The sequence below is a fragment of the Spermophilus citellus genome (genome assembly GCF_964194105.1).
Source record: "Spermophilus citellus genome assembly, chromosome: 4".
NCBI classification, from domain to species: domain Eukaryota; kingdom Metazoa; phylum Chordata; class Mammalia; order Rodentia; family Sciuridae; genus Spermophilus; species Spermophilus citellus.
This window is the reverse complement of record NC_138185.1, coordinates 199,390,995-199,408,916: the sequence shown is the minus strand read 5'-3', so window position 1 is coordinate 199,408,916 and position 17,922 is coordinate 199,390,995. Positions and strand designations below refer to the sequence as shown.

General features: G+C 40.6%; 2 protein-coding genes across 3 annotated transcripts; one reads left to right on the top strand and one right to left on the bottom strand.

The window, feature by feature from the left end:
- Nucleotides 1–2,491: 2,491 nt before the first annotated feature.
- ISCA2 (iron-sulfur cluster assembly 2) lies at nucleotides 2,492–4,847 on the bottom strand. Its single transcript, XM_081289522.1, has 4 exons — nucleotides 4,720–4,847; nucleotides 4,461–4,563; nucleotides 4,228–4,343; nucleotides 2,492–3,814 (listed from the first exon to the last, which is right to left on the bottom strand). Exons 1-4 carry the CDS (start codon nucleotides 4,788–4,790, stop codon nucleotides 3,640–3,642), a joined length of 465 nt encoding a protein of 154 aa, XP_081145648.1. The 5' UTR covers nucleotides 4,791–4,847; the 3' UTR covers nucleotides 2,492–3,639.
- A 337-nt stretch (nucleotides 4,848–5,184) lies between these two features.
- NPC2 (NPC intracellular cholesterol transporter 2) lies at nucleotides 5,185–17,689 on the top strand. Of its 2 annotated transcripts, XM_081290207.1 has the most exons (5): nucleotides 5,185–5,339; nucleotides 12,699–12,806; nucleotides 14,713–14,885; nucleotides 16,825–16,942; nucleotides 17,323–17,688. In XM_081290207.1, the coding sequence occupies exons 1-4, from the start codon at nucleotides 5,258–5,260 to the stop codon at nucleotides 16,909–16,911; spliced, it is 450 nt and encodes a 149-aa protein (XP_081146333.1). In that variant the 5' UTR covers nucleotides 5,185–5,257; the 3' UTR covers nucleotides 16,912–16,942; nucleotides 17,323–17,688. The 2 variants fall into 2 exon arrangements, with proteins under 2 accessions (XP_081146333.1, XP_081146334.1); XM_081290208.1 differs by lacking the exon at nucleotides 16,825–16,942 and having other exon boundaries at nucleotides 17,323–17,689.
- Nucleotides 17,690–17,922: the final 233 nt, after the last annotated feature.

The window sequence follows — 17,922 nt, the reverse complement described above, 5'->3', positions numbered from 1 at the left end:
CCATGATGCCCAGGCACTTGGATACAAAGTTAAATAAACCCAATTTCATAACAAATAAGGTCTTGACAACCTCCTCTTGGAAGAACAGGTAAAACCAAAGGTCTTTCCATTGACAAATGAAAAATATAAAGTATTCCTAAATCAATCTATACAGTGAGTAAAATTTGTGAAAATATCTTGTTAGCCCTTATGGCTTGCCAGGAAGAGGGCAACTGGTCAAAAAGGGCCTGTAGAGGAGCCTAAATTTGTTTAGCATGCTATTTAGTTCAAGCAAATGGCTCAGTGTCCCCTTGCTGATGTCATTCCCCCTTGCCCTGTGTTCTTAAGTCACCCCACTCCAACAAAGACTTCTTGTGGTCACTTCCAGCTTCCCCATGAAGCATTGTCAGTGTGAAGTAAAGTGATTTCTCCCGAAGCCACCATTTTTTAACCACCAAATTCCACTTCTTTCATTAATAGTAGGCACTCACATATAGGTTTCTGCAGTCTAAAAGACCTAGTTTCTGCCCAGTTGACCACTGCAATTTAATGGAGTATATATTTAGCAACTAAAGCTGTTATGCTTGTGCTCAAGAGTTTTTAAACCACTAAAGCAGTAAATAACTCACAGCCAGATCAACAGTGAACACCTGTAATCCCAGTAACTCAGGAGGCTGAGGCAAGAGGATCACAAGTTCCAGACCAACCTCAGCAACTCAGTAAGACCCTCAGTCACATAGCAAGACCCTGTCTCATTCAAAAAAATAAAAAGGGATGGGAATGTGTCTCTGGTAAAGAGCCCCTGGGTTCGATCCCTGGTACCCCCCAAAAAAATGTTCTGAAAGAAAGGTTCATTTTTTCACTTTAAATGTAGCAAAATCCCTTTTTAAGGATGATGAAAGTACTTAAGTAAGCTGAATTGAAAATGTTATTAGGCCCAAATATTGGCAGCAACTAACTCTTCATTCTCAGCGTCTTAGTAACTTGTGTACACAGACACTTCATGGTATGTTCCTTCCTGCCACCTTCCATGGACTGCTAAGAAATCTGCTAAGTTTCCAAGAGTCCCCTTCTTTCCTCTAACCACGTGACAGTTTTCCCCCCTCTATGTCCTAGATTGTCCCACACATAAGTATCTAAGGTTCAGTCACAAATACTTTGTTTCTAAACTCTATTTTCATTTTTTTAAATTTTTTTAATATTTATTTTTTTTTAGTTTTCAGCGGACACAACATCTTTGTATGTGGTGCTGAGGATCGAACCTGAGCTGCATGCATGCTAGGAGAGCGTGCTACCGCTTGAGCCACATCCCCAGCTCCTCATTTTTTAAAAATATTTTTTAGTTGTAGTTGGACACAATACCTTCATTTATTTATTTTTATGAGGTGCTGAGGATTAAACCCAGGGCCTCACATTAAACCCAGGGCAAGCACTCTACTGCTGAGCCACAACCCTAGCCCTTATTTTCACTATTTTTAATAATGAATTTTCATAGCAGATGACCTTAATTCCAATCTAGTCCAGAGATTCAAGTTTCTGCTATAACAAACTTTAAGTGAAAGATAGATTTAATCAACAACTCTCAGAATCAACCTGATTGTGGTTTCCCCCACATTAGTATTAAAAAGTTATCTGTTAGCTGGATACAGTGATTCACATCTTTAATCCTAGCAATTCAGGAGGCTGATACAAGACGATCACAAGTTTGAGGCCACAGTGAAATTTAGCAAGACTCTTAGCAACTTAACAAGACTTTCTCAAAATAAAAAATTAAAAGGACCGGGGATGTAGCTCAGTGGTAAAGTGCCTCCAGGTGCCAAAAAAAAAAAAAAAAAAAAAAAATTATTTGTTATGATGGTGGTGCAAATTCTTTTTCAGTTTTCTGTCTTTACTATTCTGGGTCCCCTAGCACCATAATAGAATTATTTAAACCTCCATAACCCATTTAAAGGCACACCTAAACAAATACTTTAAAATGCACTGGAATTTGTGGCTTAAAATCTTTTCATTTAGACACCCTAAAGTAGGATTGCCATGTTTAGCATATAAATGTTATGTATTGTAGACAAAGAGTAGACATACTTATATTACAAAGATTAAATGATATAAAAAAATTTGTTGTTCATCTAAAATTCAAATTTAACTAGGCAGTTTGCATTTCATTGGTAACCCACTCTTAAAAAAGACCTCTATTAAAGAAGTACTCTAGATTAGACAAAGAGAAATGAAGGGAAGGGAGGGGGAATGGGAATAGGAAAGACAGTAGAATGAATCAGACATTACTGTCCTATGTGCATATATGATTACACAACCAGTGTAATTCTACATCATGTACAACCAGAAGAATGAGAAGTTAAATTCATATGTGTATAATGTCAAAAATATACTCTACTATCATGTATAACTTACAAGAACAAATTTTAAACTATTTAAAAAATTGAAAGATTTCTATTACTGGGCATGGTGGTGCATGCCTGTAATCCCAGCACCTTGGGAGGCTGAGGCAGGAAGATTGTAAGTTCAAAACCAGCCTCAGCAACTTACAGAGACCCTGTATCTAAAATTAAAAAAAAAAAAAAAAAAAACTGGGCATGTGGCTCAATGGTTAAGTGCCCCTGGATTCAATCCCCAGTACTGGGAAAAAACAAGAAGACCTCTGTTAGCTACATAATGGAGTTACACTTTCAACTATGAATAAGAAAGACATTTTATACCATAAGGTAGATGAAGCAACATATCCTAATAGGATTCAATTACTAAATGGTCACAGATCTTGAAATGTCTGTATGAATACAGAGTATCGAGGCTATTTTTCAAGTTATTCAGGTATCAGAGTTTTCCCAAGTTTTCTGGGGGATGGCTCTTGTTTTTTTTTTAATCATAGCAGATCTGTGAATATGACAATATCACATGGGAAGTAGTGAATGGGCTGCATAGAAAATAAGAAAATGTCAGTAGCACATTCATAAAGGGTGAAATGTGAAGCTAATTTGTGGCACATACCTGTAATCTCTGCTTCTTAGGAGGCTAAGGAAGGAGAATTGTAAGTTCAAGGTGAACCTGCATAACTCAGTGAGAAAAAAAATGTATATAAAAAACAAAAAGGGCTGGAGATGTAGCTCAGCAGTAGAGCACTCCTGTTTCAAGCCCCAGAAGGTGGGTGGGGTGGGGGTGTGAAAGGGTGAAATGAAAAAGATAACAATTCATAGGCCTTTCTCCTCAGTTCTGACCTAGTAATCAGTGTTCAAGTTACCCAATCTATAAAATTGATCCAAAACACTCTAAGGACTTTCTTTAAACTTAGGCTTTTATACATTGTTATACATATATGTTCAAACATTCTGGAGGCTAGAGAAGTAACTCCAATTTTGGAGGATTGGAGGCTCTATAGAGTACACTAGGTTTCAACCAGTAATTAAATATGAGGTAACAACATCTATAAGCTTGGCCTTAGCATTGTATAGGAGTTGGGGAGTAATTTAGGCCAAGTGTAAAAGCTTCACATTCTGAAAATAATAGTGGAAAAACACAACACTTCTGAATTAAGAAAAATAAAATTGAGAGAGGGACATGATTAGAAGGAAACTTCTAGAATTCTACTAATCGCAGTTCCTCAGATTGGTACAACTGATGGCAATCTCTGGATCACCAGTCATCAAGTCAAAGTTTGACAGAGAAGGATGACCCACAGGAGCAGCCTTGCTCTGCTTGAGGATTGTTCAACACTTGAAATGAGCTTCGGATCAGTTCTTGGCTGAAGTCCACCTGGGCCCCCTTTACGAAGGCCAAGCTATCAGAATCAACCACAACTCTTGCCCCACCCTGTTCGAATACCCTGAAAAGACAGGAGGAAGGCATTAGTGAATACCACAAACACCAAAAACAGGATACCCTCTAGGGCCCGAAGTGCACATTCTAAAGCAGGAGATTCCTTATTACCTCTTAATAGGTGCTGATTGTCTTTGAAGCAAAAAGAATAAATACTGGGAAATATATATGGACTTGGGCCTGGAATCTAGTCCAGCCTGACTCTCTACCCATTACCCCATGGACTAAGCAGGCCAATTTTCCTTCTACAATTTAGTTATTTTGAATCAAGCCGACCAATCTTACTGCATCCTCACAGTGTCAGAAAGGCGGTGGTTAATCGTCCTTAACAAGCCCTTTAAATCTGGAATAAAATTGCACCTTAAACTGGTCACTTTTTCCCCTCCCACATATTCTGAGGACCCGCCCCCTCCTCCTTGCCTGTCGTCGGGGTTGACAACTGTATCCAGTGAAAATTTGTACTGGAATCCCGAGCATCCACCTCCCTCCACCTCCAGCCTGAGGAATTCTGACCCTTCGGTGATTTCCAGAAGCCTCTGAAATGCAATAAGAGGAATCAAAAATGTCAAGCCAGCAGTGGTAAAAGGGTAGTAAAGGAGAGTTCCAGAGCTTTGGCTGGGCACCGCCGCCCCGCGTCTGGCCGGCCTTCTTACCCGGACGCAGCTGTCTGTAAGGTGGATCTGCCCTTCGCTAGCCTCGGGGCTGGAAGACGATGCCTCCCAACGCGTCTGAAGTCCCTGACAGGATGCGGAGAGCCTGTGGTGCAAGGGAGGAGGATGAGTCCGGGAGCAGAAAGGGTCCCAGGCGACCCCCACCTGGACCATCTCATGCCAAACCCTCACCTCCCCCGGGGGCTTTGGTTTCTTATTTGTTCTGGAGGCGCAAAACCTGGCACCCTTCCAGTCTTGGTACCTGCCCCTCCGCCAGGGAATGACCGCTCTTAGGGCCGTGGCCGTTAGGGACAGGCCCCTGGCGGCCGCCATCTTCCCCCAACAAACTCCGCCCCTCGGTGCGCCCTTCTCCCCTCCTCCGCCTGGAGCTCAGGAGGCGGGAAGGCGGTCGGTGGGCGTGGCCGCAATTAGACCCGCCCCCATCGTGCCTATTAGGTCGTGTAGAAGAAGTTTGATTGGCTAGAAATGCTCCCGATTGCGGAAGAGGGGCCGCACCAGTAGAACCGGGGCGGAGTCCTGAGGAGACAGGCGGGGCGGAGCGGGGCTGATCGCCGCTCGACCCCGCCTCTGAGCGGACAAGATGGGCGGGGACAGCGGGCTGCCTTCTGGCCCGGCTCCTTGGAGCGGGGCGGGGCGCAGGCGGACCGCAGGCGGACCTCAGCAGTGGTTGCTGGTGACAGGTCGCCTGACTGGGCTCCTCCCCGCGCCCGCCCCGACTAGTTTATCTTGTGACCGCGGCAGCCACTTCGTATTTCGAGCTTGGCGCCTCGTTATCCGCGATGGGTTTCCTGGCTGTAGCGATCCTGCTCCTGGCGTTCTTCGCTACCATCCAGGCGGAGCCGGTGCATTACAAGGACTGCGGTGAGACCCTCGCCCGCCCGAGATTCCTGCGTCCTCTGCGCAGCGGCGCCCAACGCTGAGACCCCGGGGCCGGGTTGGGCGGGTTCCTGGGATGACGAGGCTCAGCCTGGACTCCGGGTGCAGTGGACTGGATTGGGGGAGGAAGTACCGGCCTTGACGAAATTTATCGCATACAACTTTGTATCTTTCCTTTGCAACAACTCGTGTTTGGGGAGGGGGGGTCCTTGTACGCTTTTTAGGTGGTCCTCTTGCTGAAGTTCCCTAAAGTTTGCAGGGAAGATATCTGAAGGTCTGCTACAGCACAGGGGTTGAAGGAAGGGGCGCGCTCTCTCTTTCTCTCCCTCTCTTTCTTCCTTTTTTTTCTTTTTCTCTCTCCCCCTTCTTTCTTTCCTCCCTCCCTTCCTCTTTCGTTTATTTAGGGGGTACTGGGGATTGAACCCAGAGGCACTTTACCACTGAGCTACATCCCCAGCCCTTTCTATTTTGTATTTTAAAACTAAGTCTAGCTGGGTGTGGTGGTGCATGCCTGTAATCCCAGGAGTTTGAGAGGCTGAGGCAGGAGGGTCATGAGTTCAAAGACAGCCTCAGCAATGGTGAGCGCTAAGCAACTCAGTGAGACACTGTCTCTAAATAAAATACAAAAAGGGCTGGGGATGTAACTCAGTGCTTAAGGGCCCCTGGGTTCAATCCCCCCCGCCCGCACAAAAAAAAAAAAAAAAAAAAGAAAAAAGAAAGAAAGAAAAGAAAGAAAGAAACTAAGTCTCACTAAATTGCTTAGGTCCTCGCTAAATTGCTGAGGCTGGCCTCAAACTTGCCATCTTCCTTTCTTTGCCTCCCAAGTCATTGGGATTATTGGCATGCACTACCGCCAGAAAGATCCCAAGTTTCCCTTGGGCTATAGAATTTTGTGATTTTTAATCAGTTTTTCCTCCTATAAAAATCATGTTTCTAATCATATCTTATGACACATTATTCCCTGTTGATGCTGTGGTTGGAATCTTTGTTGGAAAATACAACAGGTATAGACATTCTGAGTTCATCAATACATTCTACTGTCATGAATAACTAGAAAGAACAAATTTTTTAAAGAAAAGAAATTCTGAGTTCATTTAGTCAAGTCTATAAAATTAATTGTTGGAGCAGAACTCCAGCAGTTGTATTGAAAGGTGGAGATGGAAAGGTATAATGATCAATGAAAGAGGTCTGAAACTGATTTTGCAAAATATGTGAGCAGGTAGGAAACATGGAGATCACATAGTCAATCGTGAATTCCAGAGATGTTAGGTAACCTACCTAAAGTTATACAGCAAAATGGGAAAACAGGGTAAGTTTGCTCCTTTATATCCAGTGCTGGGGTAATAGTAACTGCTTACTAAATATTTGCTGAAAAAGCAAATGAGGTAATATATATTTCCCACTGGGTCATCAAAACTCACGTTGAGGGAAAAGCAAAGTTGGGGACTTGGGAAATAAGAATTAATAAAGGCCTATTAACACTTAGCAAATGTTAAGCAAAATGTTCCACTGAATTAGAGGACTGGCATTTAAAAGATGCTACTATTGCTTCAAATTACTGCCTTTCCCTGAGTGTCCCTTAAACTGAGTGTCCCACATTTGGATGAAGACACTATGTTAATTGTTTGGAGGTACTGGAGATGAACCCAGTGATTCTCTACCATGTGCTACATCCCCAGCTTTTTTTTTTTTTTTTTTTTTTTTTTTTGAGACAGGGTCTCACTCATTTTTCAGGTTGGCCTCTAACTTTCAGTCCTCCTGTCACAACCTAACAAGTCTCCGGGATTATAGATTTGTGCCACTACACCCGCTGGACTCTATCAATTTTAATTTTAATAATGCATTCGGTCCTCACAGTCTGTTTTACAGAAGAGGAAACTAAGAAACATAGAATAACTTGCTTAAGATTTCACAACTAGGGGCTGGGAATGTGGCTCAAGCAGTAGCATGCTTGCCTGGCATGCGTGCGGCCTGGGATCGATCCTCAGCACCACATACAAAGAAGTTATGTCTGCCGAAAAACTAAAAAATAAATATTAAAAAAAAATTCTCTCTCTCTCTCTCTCTCAAAAAAAAAAAAAAAAAAAAGATCTCACAACTAGTAAGCAGTAGGAAACAGGTGGGTCTTTGTGACCCACTTTAGATTTAAATAGTAACATTAAAAAAGAAGTGAAATAAATCTGGAAATTATTCTATTCACTTGGGGAAAAAACAAACAGGTAAACACCTATAGGAAGAACTTCTTAAAGAGAAGTAGGATTCCCATCACAGCTTTTCAATATACTTTTTTTTCATAATTAATAAGCCAGCTAGCATGATTTTTATTATGACTAATTTGAACACAAACTGTAATGTGATCAGTGAATTACAATTTAGAAATATTCATATTATTGAATCACTTTAGAAAAATTACACCAAAATATTACAGAAATGTGTATTGATTGCTATGTCAGGTTTTTTTTACCTTTTATTTTATTTTTTTAATTTTTAATTTGTTTTAGTTATACATGACAGTATAATGCATTTATATACATTGATATATCATACATAGATGGGATATCATTTCTCATTTTTCTGAGTATACATATTATAGAATCACATTGGTCATACAGTCATATACATACATACAGTAAGAATGTCTGTTTCATTCTACTATCTTTCTTAACCCCATATCCCCTGCCTTCTCCTCCTTTCTCAATTTACTTTTGAATTGACAAATATAATGTAAAAACTTCAGCAACCACATCAAAAGATTTTGCATTCCACTTTCCACCCACTTTCCCCTGGGGTGGGATTTCCTCAAGTGAGAAATAGAACTAAGCAAACTTTTGTAATGTTTGCAAGTTAGAGCTCAGTTTGTTCTATTGACCCTGGAAGTTCAAGAAGCTCTTGTTCTTGTAAGGGGAAAAAAAATGGATAAAAGAGCTACAAGTACAACTTTTTACTTTGATCCTACTAGATCATGTGACCTCACCTTTAAAGAATCAGGTAGACTATAGACATCGAAAGCCTTAATGTAGGTGCTGAGATCAACAGATTGTTAAAGTTCAGGGATTTTTGTTTATTTTCTGTCTACAGAAGGTGGGATGAAGTGAAAGAGGGTACATCTCATACTATTTAGGGTGCTGAATATGTTCAGTTTAAAAAGTTTACTATAAGTGGGGTATGGTGGTGCTCATCTGTAATCCCAGCGAATGGGAAGGCAAAGGCAGAAGGATCACAAATTTGAGGCCAACTTCAGCAACTTAGCAATGTCCTAACCAACTTAGCCAGAGACTCTGTCTCAAAATTAAAAAAAAAAAAAAAAAAAAAAAAAAAAAAAAAAAAAAAAAAAAAACTTTAAAAGGGCTGGGTATGTGGCTCAATGGTAAATTGCCTCTGGGTTCAATTCCTAGTACCCCCCCCCAAAAAAAAAAAAAAAAAACTTTGCTATAAAGGAGAAGCAAGCTGGGGAATAAGTGTTATTTCCATCCTTGCTGTTGCAGTTGGTCAATATAACTTCATTTTTTATTTGATTGGAAGAGTCTGCTTTAAAGAGACTCTTCCACCAAGGGCAAGCACAGAGAAAGCAAAGTGCATCCACTTGGGCTTCTCAATTCATGTCCCACTTTTATAGTATTAAGTTAATTTGGTGACTGCAATTTGCCTGCTGTTTTCATGCATTCTGCTTTTAAGACAGTAAGACTCCATTCTATTGACTACAAACATAATTTCGGTCCATGAAGTATATTTGAGGTTGGAGGCTCAGCTTTGGTGTCAAACTAAGCCATCAAGGAATAGCTATTTAGATTAAATTAAGGGATCGAATCCAAATATGATAAGCATAATAAAGACTTAAATGGCACTACAGTGTTCCAGATACTCATCTAAAAGCTGCATGTGTGTTAACTCACCTACCCTCTAAGGCAGGTATGATTATTATCTTCAGATGTTAACTGTATTGCCCTAAAGTTACACGGTAAGTGATGGAACTGGTGAGATTTCATACCCGAGCAGCAGGCTCCAGAATCTGCCTCTCAGCAATAATGGCTAAATGGCAACACTTGACTTAAACTGTTACTGTTAACCAGACTCCTTACTCAACATTCTCTTCCATTCAACTATCCAGTTTCAGGGGCCTAGATAGGGAAATGGGATTGTTTTTCAAAACTTGTACTTAACTGGTGCAGGTGGTTGCACACACCTGTAATCCCAGTGGCTTTTGGAAGGCTGAGGCAGGAGAACTACAAGTCCAAAGCCAGTCTCAGCAAATTAATAAGGCCCTAAATAACTTGGGGAGAACCCATCTCTAAATAAAATATTAAAAAGGGATGAGGATGTGGTTCAGCATTTAAGCACCCCTTGGTTTAATCCCCAGTAACCCCCCCCACAAAAAAAGACAAACATTTGTGTGTGTGTGTGTGTGTGTGTGTGTGTGTGTGTGAAGCATTTATTATGTACAAAGAGCACATTTGTCCTTGATTAGAATGAGATTAAAAGAAAAAAAAAAAGACACACTCCTTGCCTCAGGGACACTTTAGGGACCACTGATTTAGAAAGACACCAGAGCATAACTAAAAGATGATGGGAGGGTTAGGGACAAATTGGGAGCAGCTGGTATTGGGATTGCAAATGGAAATAGTAGTACTACAACTTAAGTCATCCCTGGTGGCCCTTGTGTGCTGCTTTACAGACCTGTTTTAAGATGGAAGGAGTTTCCTGATACCGCCACCCCAGGATCTAAAGTGGGAGCTGGAGGGCTTGCTTACTCTATATACTACATAATTTGCTTCTATCAAATAGGAACAGTTTGTAACTCCTTTTAGGGAGAGTTAGTTCATTATAGAGAAAATTAGCTATTCCTTAGTATCTTATTCTCTTCTTTTAGCTAACTCCTTTTAAACCTAATTTGTGAATCATTAATCAATTTTTTAAAAAAAATTTTTTTTTTTTAGAGAGAGAGAGAGAGAAGTTTTTAATATTTATTTTTTAGTATCGGCAGACACAACATCTTTGTTGGTATGTGGTGCTGAGGATCGAACCCCGGGCCGCACGCATGCCAGGCGAGCGCGCTACCGCTTGAGCCACATCTCCAGCCCCATTAATCAATTTTTGAAACTGCATAATCAATTTTTGAAACTGGCAGGTCAGTTAATTCTATTGATGACTCTTCCTCGAATCTTCCTGCACTGCCTTATTTTTAAAACATATATAGTGTTTGTAAGCATATCATTTAGTTATATAGACATAGGCCAAGTAAGTACTTTAAAGGAAAGGAAACCTAGACTCCGTGTTCTTGTTTAACACAACTGATATTTCTGCCATCTTGACTGTGTGAAACAGCCCTATCTGGAGTGAAGTTAAATTTGGGTCCTAAGTTTTATTGGAGCTATAAAAACCTTGACCTCTGTCCTCTTTATCTCTTTGATTCTTGGGGGAAAAAAAATCAAGGTCCTAATGACTTAGTCAAGATTTGAGGCACTGCCTATTATTTTTGAGCCAAAATATCTCATGACTTATAGAGCAGGACTCAGGTTTCTTCCTCATGGAAGACAAGAGAATCCAAAACTATGGAAAGAGTACAGTTCACAGTTCAGAAATGGAAATAACTTCTCAAGAGTCATTTCCTCTCAAGATGGAAGGTAATTCTATCTAGGGTCATTCCTCTTTGCAGGGTTAAGATGGTCATTCTTCTTAAATTTCTTAGTCCACTTGCAAGTGGGTGGGCTTCAGGATCAAATTTAAAAATCCAAGACTGGACATTCTGACACATTTCATTGTTTTACTCATACCTTTAGTAGTAATGCTTTGTTTCTTTAGGAAGCCAGGCTGAGGTGAAAAAAAATGAAGAGATTTCAAGAAGATAGGATACTAGGTTTACCAAATGGTTCACCAGGAGTTTAAGGAAAGGCTATAAAATCTGGACAGAAGTTTCTTCATCACTGAAAATCAAAGGATATGGGGTTGAACCTCTAAGACAAAAAGAGAATAATCATGAGGTGAAGGAAACCTAACAAGCTTTTTTTGGTTGAGTTTGAGCCAGGATCTTCATCCAGGTTCCTCAGAGAGTTCTCAGTCAGGAATTCCTTAGGGTGTCCTTTCATTTGTCACTGTGGCTGTGTATGTAAACCTTCTTCCAGGTTCCAGTGACGGGGCTTCCAAGGTCTTGGACCTGTCCATTCTAGGCAGTATGACCTTGGAGAAGTCACAGTAATCCTTCTGCTCTTCTGTTTTCTAACCTCTAAAACAAGGATGGTAAAGTCATTGTGCTGTTATTTTTATTTTTTTCCTTATCCTCAGGGGCCTCAGCTTTTCTCGTTCTTGCCACCCATGGTATAATCTTTATTCTAAACATAGAATGACTCAGGAGCTAAGAACCCCTAGAGCATGGAACTCTAAAGAGGTTCTATCTGTTCTGAGTTCTGGCAGACTTCCCAACAAATAATAAGCACCTTAAAACAGAATTTGCTCTTGAAGAATTTGGGGTAGAAAGATGATATAACTCTTTTTTATTTGTTTTGCAGTACCGAGGGGTGAAGACAGGGGCACTCTACCTCAGAACTTCATCCCTAGCCCTTTTTTTAAATTTTGAGACAGGGCCTCACTAAGTTGCTGAGACTGGCCTCAAACTTATGATCATCCTGCCTCAGCCTCCCAAGTAACTGGGATTACAGGCACATGCTACCACACTGGCTGATGTGACTCATTTCTGAGCTTCCTCCTTGGAGGAAAAACAACCTTTTAGCTATTTTTACATAAGGTGCAGTTTTTGAACAACTTTCATCAAATTTACATGCTTACATCTTTGCTAGAAAGGGGAAATAGGAATATTTTGATTAAAGGAAGACTGGGGCAACTTTTTTGTTTTTTTGATACTGGGGATTGAACCCAGAGGTATTCTACTACTGAGCTACATCTCCAGCCCTTTTTAAATTTATATTTGAGATGGGAACTTGTTAAGTTGTCCAGATTGGCCTTAAATTTTAATCTTCCTGTGAGGCAAACATTTTCAAGGCTTAAGTTTAAATTGTGAACTCCCCCCTTACCATTTGGAATGCAAAATAAGAATCTGGAAGTTTCTTTGGTTGTAGTTTAATCTCTTTAATATAATCTTTTGTGTGCATGGTTTCTAACAAATATTATCTTTCTCTTTGTCAAGAGACCAACTGACTTCCTTTTTGTCCAATTTATAGGATATGATTTTAGCAGCAAGACAAACCAAATTCTCATTTTTAATTGAAAGAGTCCATACCAGGAAAGCATCAAAAAAGAACAGGCACTCACTAAATGGGAGAGAGCGACCTTTCCGTTAGGTAGTGGTCAATATTTCCACCTATTTCAATTCGTTTTTTTCTTTTTTCCCAGGTTCTAGAGTTGGAGTTATAAAAGAGGTAAATGTGAACCCATGCCCCAGCCAGCCCTGTGAACTGAAGAAAGGACAGTCCTACAGTGTCAATGTCACCTTCACTAGCAGTGAGTAAACATGGTTTGACCTTAAATCTATGCTAAAGCATAACATAAACATCAGGTATTAGAATCAATATGGGAACATACGGGTGGAGGGTTGGCAGTCAGGAATTCTGTGACCTCCCTTCCAGTTTGTGCAAAGTTGGATTCACTATTCCCTTAGACACCCTTCTTGTACCAACTTCCCATATGCCCCTTTCTAAGAGTCCCTGGCTCCCAGACTCCCTCTAAGCATGGAGGGTGATTTTCCTGTGTTCACAGGTTAGAAAAGACAGCATGACTTTTCTCTCTCCTACCTTGGCCCATATTACACAGCAGGATTTTATGGGAACAGATCTGGCTACAGACTGTAACTTTAGTACAGATTCCAATTCTGTAAACTTTGTAACTTCCCCAGAATGTCATTTCAAGCACCCTACCTTTCAGCCATTAAGCCTGCAACCATCTGAAAATGAACGTACAATTAATACTTAGTAGCCTCTTAAGGTTTAGAGAATCCTCTGGGACACACAAACCACATCTGAGCCGTCTTCTTCAATGTGAAGAAGCAGTATTGGGTTGTTGTCATGTACCACGTTCATCACCTTCAGATTGCCAGAAAGAAGAAATGTAAAATGTTTATTTCTGGATAGAGTATCTACCTTGAATCTGTCTCTCATTTCTGTGCCATGGAACTTGACTAGACAGTCAATAAGAAAATTCAAAGTGCCTGTCATGTCCTTTCCATGAGCCTACAGACTGCTCTAACTGTAAGCTCCCTGTTCTCTCTCTTGCACTGTACCATGGCCCCTCAATTATTAATAAATAAAAAAGTCAGGCGCAATGGTGCATATCTATAATCCCAGAGGCTCAGGAAGAAGGAAGATTACAAGTTCAAAGCCAGCCTTGGCAATTTAGCAAGGCCCTAAGCAACTCAGTGAGACCCTATCTCTAAATAAAATACAGAAAGGGCTGGGATGTGACTCAGTAGTTAAGTACTCCTGGGTTTAACCCCAAAATAAAGAAATAAAAGAAATGCCTTCTAAACATAAGTCATCCCAATCCAGGCAGAAAGAATGAAACAGCCATTACTCTACATCTCCAAAATACCTATCAGCTCATGACTCTGATTAACTTCATAATACCTTTATTCCTTCTGCCCATTCTATCATATGGAGGGTAGAGGCTACCAAGAAATGTAGCCTAATCTTTTTAATCTTACCTAAATCTAAAAAGTTAACGATTTCATGTTGTAACAGATCATGGTATTAATATATATTTATATACAATATACTTTTACAGAAACTCATGTAACTAGTAATTACTAAAATTTACTGCCGAAAAGTAGTTGCCTTCTCAGGTAAGCTTATTTGTCCAGGTAGCTCTGTTCTCCTGAGAAACTATGAAAGGCAGTGGAGAGCAAGGCGGGTTTAGGAGAGAGAAAACAGCTCCTGTTGCCTGGCAGTCTGTGCATCCCTGCAATCCCAGCTACTCAAGAGCCTGAAGCCGGAGGATTACAAGTTCAGGGCCAGCCTGGGGAGCTTAGCAAGACTCTCCATAAAATGAAAAGTTTAAGGGGCTGGGTTTGTAGCTCAGTGGTAAATAAATAAATATATTTTTTTTTTTTAAAGAAAAGTTTAAAAATGTGGGGGGCGGGGGGAGCAGGGATAAAGCTCAGTGGTAGAGTGCTTACTTAATATACAAGAGACCTGGGTTAAATTCCTGGTCTCCCACTGCCAAAAAAAAAAAAAAAAAAGCAGCCCCTGTTGATTGATTGCATGGTGCTAGGTACTGAGCATAACTGCAAGGAGAAGTAGACCCTGGGAATTATGAAATGTGGACCTGCTGATTTGCTTGAGAACCTATCTGAAGATTTGATTTAGAGTTTTTAGTTAGGCTATTTTCTTCACCTTCTGATTCTTTTTCCTCGTAGGTACAGAATCTGAAAATAGCACAGCCTTCGTGGAAGGCATCCTGATGGGTGTGCCAGTCCCCTTTCCCATTCCTGAGCCTGATGGTTGTAAGAGTGGAATCAACTGCCCCATCCAAAAAGACAAGACCTATAGCTACATGAATAAACTGCCAGTAAAGACTGAATACCCCTCTGTAAGTGACACTGTTGAGGACTCTGGGGACCTTGGGATAGGATTAGAAACCTGAGGACAGGGGACTAGAAATCAAAGACTGGGGAACAGGGCACCTCATCTCTATGATGAAGAAGCAGGAGACTTAAGGGAGAGGAGAAAGATTTGAATGTTAGAATCATGAAGAAGGACAGATATTTTTATGTGCCTTTGTTCTTTCACTGGACCTAATGACATCATTTTTACATATAGTGTTTCACTTGATATCATGAACAACCTGTGTGGAGGTGATATCAGCTTTGTCTCAGAGACAAAGAAGTCTGAGCCTTTGATGTTATATAGTTAGTGGCTATAAGAATAGCCTAAGTTTAAAGCTGAGTCTTGTAACTCCCAAGCCTGGGCAATGTTAAAACATTTCAACGAGGTACCAGATAGTTCAAGGTCCAAGTTGACTTAGCATTGTCATCAGAAAACCCTGATTTTTCCTTCAATCTCTTAACAAGAGAACAATACAGTTTGTTAGCTCTATAGCAGAGAGGTAACTTATTGCACCATCTTTTCTTACCTCTACCTATACCTCTGACCCATCCCTGCTTACCTATGTTTTCTGCCAAGCACTTCTGAGTAGATGGTGCCGGGGTGAGCCTGTTTAAAGGTATGACTCGTAGCTGGGTGGTGGTGCACAATTGTAATCCCAGTGACTCGGGAGGCTGAGCCAGGAGGGATCACAAATTCAAGGCCAGCCTAGGCAACTTAGCAAGACCCTGTCTCAAAATAAAAAATAACAAGGACTGGAGATGTAGTTCAGTGGTAGAGTGCCCCTAGGTTCAACCCCCAATATATAAAGAGATTCACATATAGGGAATCTATGCTTAAGGGATGTTAGCAACCCTGAAGGTCAGAGACAGGTTTGTAAAATAGCAGAGTAGGCCATGTGATCCTGGGACCTTCCAAACCCCAGTTATGTACAGTGTCTAGTCAGGGCTGCATGCAGGGTAGGTATTTAACATTTGATAGTCACTTGATTTAAGTCACTCTTAAATGAATTACATTTAATTTGAAAATTAGCTCAAACTGCTTTAGTCAATACTAAGTAAGTGAAGCAATAGTTCATGCATATAGTCATAAAAAACTTACAAAGCAAGTTTCCAAAAGCTTTTATCCTTGTCAATCAAATATTGCATGGTGAAGAAACCTTTGAGTACAAAAGAGAGGTAGTAACTAATGGCAGGTGAGCTGATGTCTACATAAGAAAGGACCTGCAGGTGTCAGTGAGTTAAGAATTAGAAGAAACAGGGCTGGGAGTGTGGCTCAGGGGTTGAGTACCCTGAGTTCCATCCCTGGCACCAAAATAAAAAGTCTTTGGGCCATCTTTTGTGCTTTGACATTTATATTTCTGGTTAACAAGAAAGTTGCCTTATACCTAAGAATCTTTCTGTTCCTTAAGATTACTATTGGAGGGTGGGGTTGTGGCTCAATGGTAGAGTGCTTACCTAGCACATGTGAGGCACTGGGTTCGATCCTCAGCACCACATAAAAATAAATAAATAAAATAAAGGTATTGTCCATCTACAACCAAAAAAAAAATTACTATTGGAGAAGGTTAGATTAGACTGCCAAATATTAAATGTAAAATTATTATTCCCAGAAGGATTTATGTAAATGCCATTGATCTAAGAGGGACAAGAATGCTTTAGAAATTATATTTGATAGATTGACTTTTAGAATGGCTATTGCTAACACCAAATCATAGGCATAACTTGGTTCATTCCTCTAAGTTTAAGCCACAGTTGGTGCCCATTTCCTAAGTGGGCTTCCTAATGGCATGATTTAATAAGAAAACTATGAGGAATTAGGTGATTGTTTTTTATAATTTCTATTTAGGCTACATAATTAAGCCACTTATGGATTAAGGTCAAGTCCTCATTTCATTTTTCCCAATTCATTTTCTCTTTTTCCAGATAAAACTGGTAGTAAAGTGGCAACTTGTGGATGACAGTCACCATTCTTTCTTCTGCTGGGAAATCCCAATACAGATCAAAAGCTAGAGCTATTTGATGCTGATTTGTCTATGTGGAGGTGAGAGGGCATGGATGGAAGGAGGGGAAGAAATGGGGAAGAAATCCAACCTGAAACTGCATGAGTGTCATAAGATGAAAGGAAATTCATCATGAAAGGAAATTATGCCTCTCAACTTCCAAAAGCATCTGAGGCCCTGTTTCTTGAGAGCTTAGAACTGGTACCTTTGTAATATCCTTTGTAAAAAGGTGGAAGGAAAGAAGAAAAAGTGAAGTGAAACTGTAGGGCTTGGTTCAACTGTCTCCATTGTTTTTTGCTGTTGGAATAAGGTGGGCCCAACCTGACAGAACAAAGGAAGTTGCTTAGGGCTATCAGATACCTTCCCTAGGGCTACTGGGCTTCCTAACCACTTCTGTCTAACTGGGATGTTACATCTACAGGTTCCTCCTCTGTAAGTGCCTCACTGAGTCTGGTGCATCTGAACAAGAAATCTGCTGGCTCTGAACAGCACCTCCACCTCCATTGCCTCAACAGTAGTGATCTGTTCTCTACTGATATCCAGAGATTCATAGGAGATGTCATGTTCTACAGCAGGAAGTCAGCTGTGGATAACTGGTTCTCTGTGATTATCTCATGTCTTTTGTTCTGTCTTAGGTGGTTTTCGTTAAAAGCAACAGTTGGTTACCAGATGTTTCTTTCTTTCTTTTTTTTTTTAACAATATTAACTTGTATCCTCTTTCTGAACCTGGAAATGAACCTTCGTATAAATAAAAACTTGTCAGTCTTGTCTTCTGCATTTGGGCGGTGGTCATGTGCTTCTTACACATAGTGCATTCCCCAGACCTGTGGGAGGTGGGTACCCAGTTCCATGTCCCTGAGAGACTCTCTTTCCTCCTTTTTGCCCAGTTAGACCTCATCTGTCTTTTGATACAAAGTGACCTTGTTTCACTTTATTTTGCACATACAGAGTATGCTTGATAGAAACAGTGAAAGCAAACATCACCTAGTTGAATAATAACACCTGAAAGGGTGAGGCATGG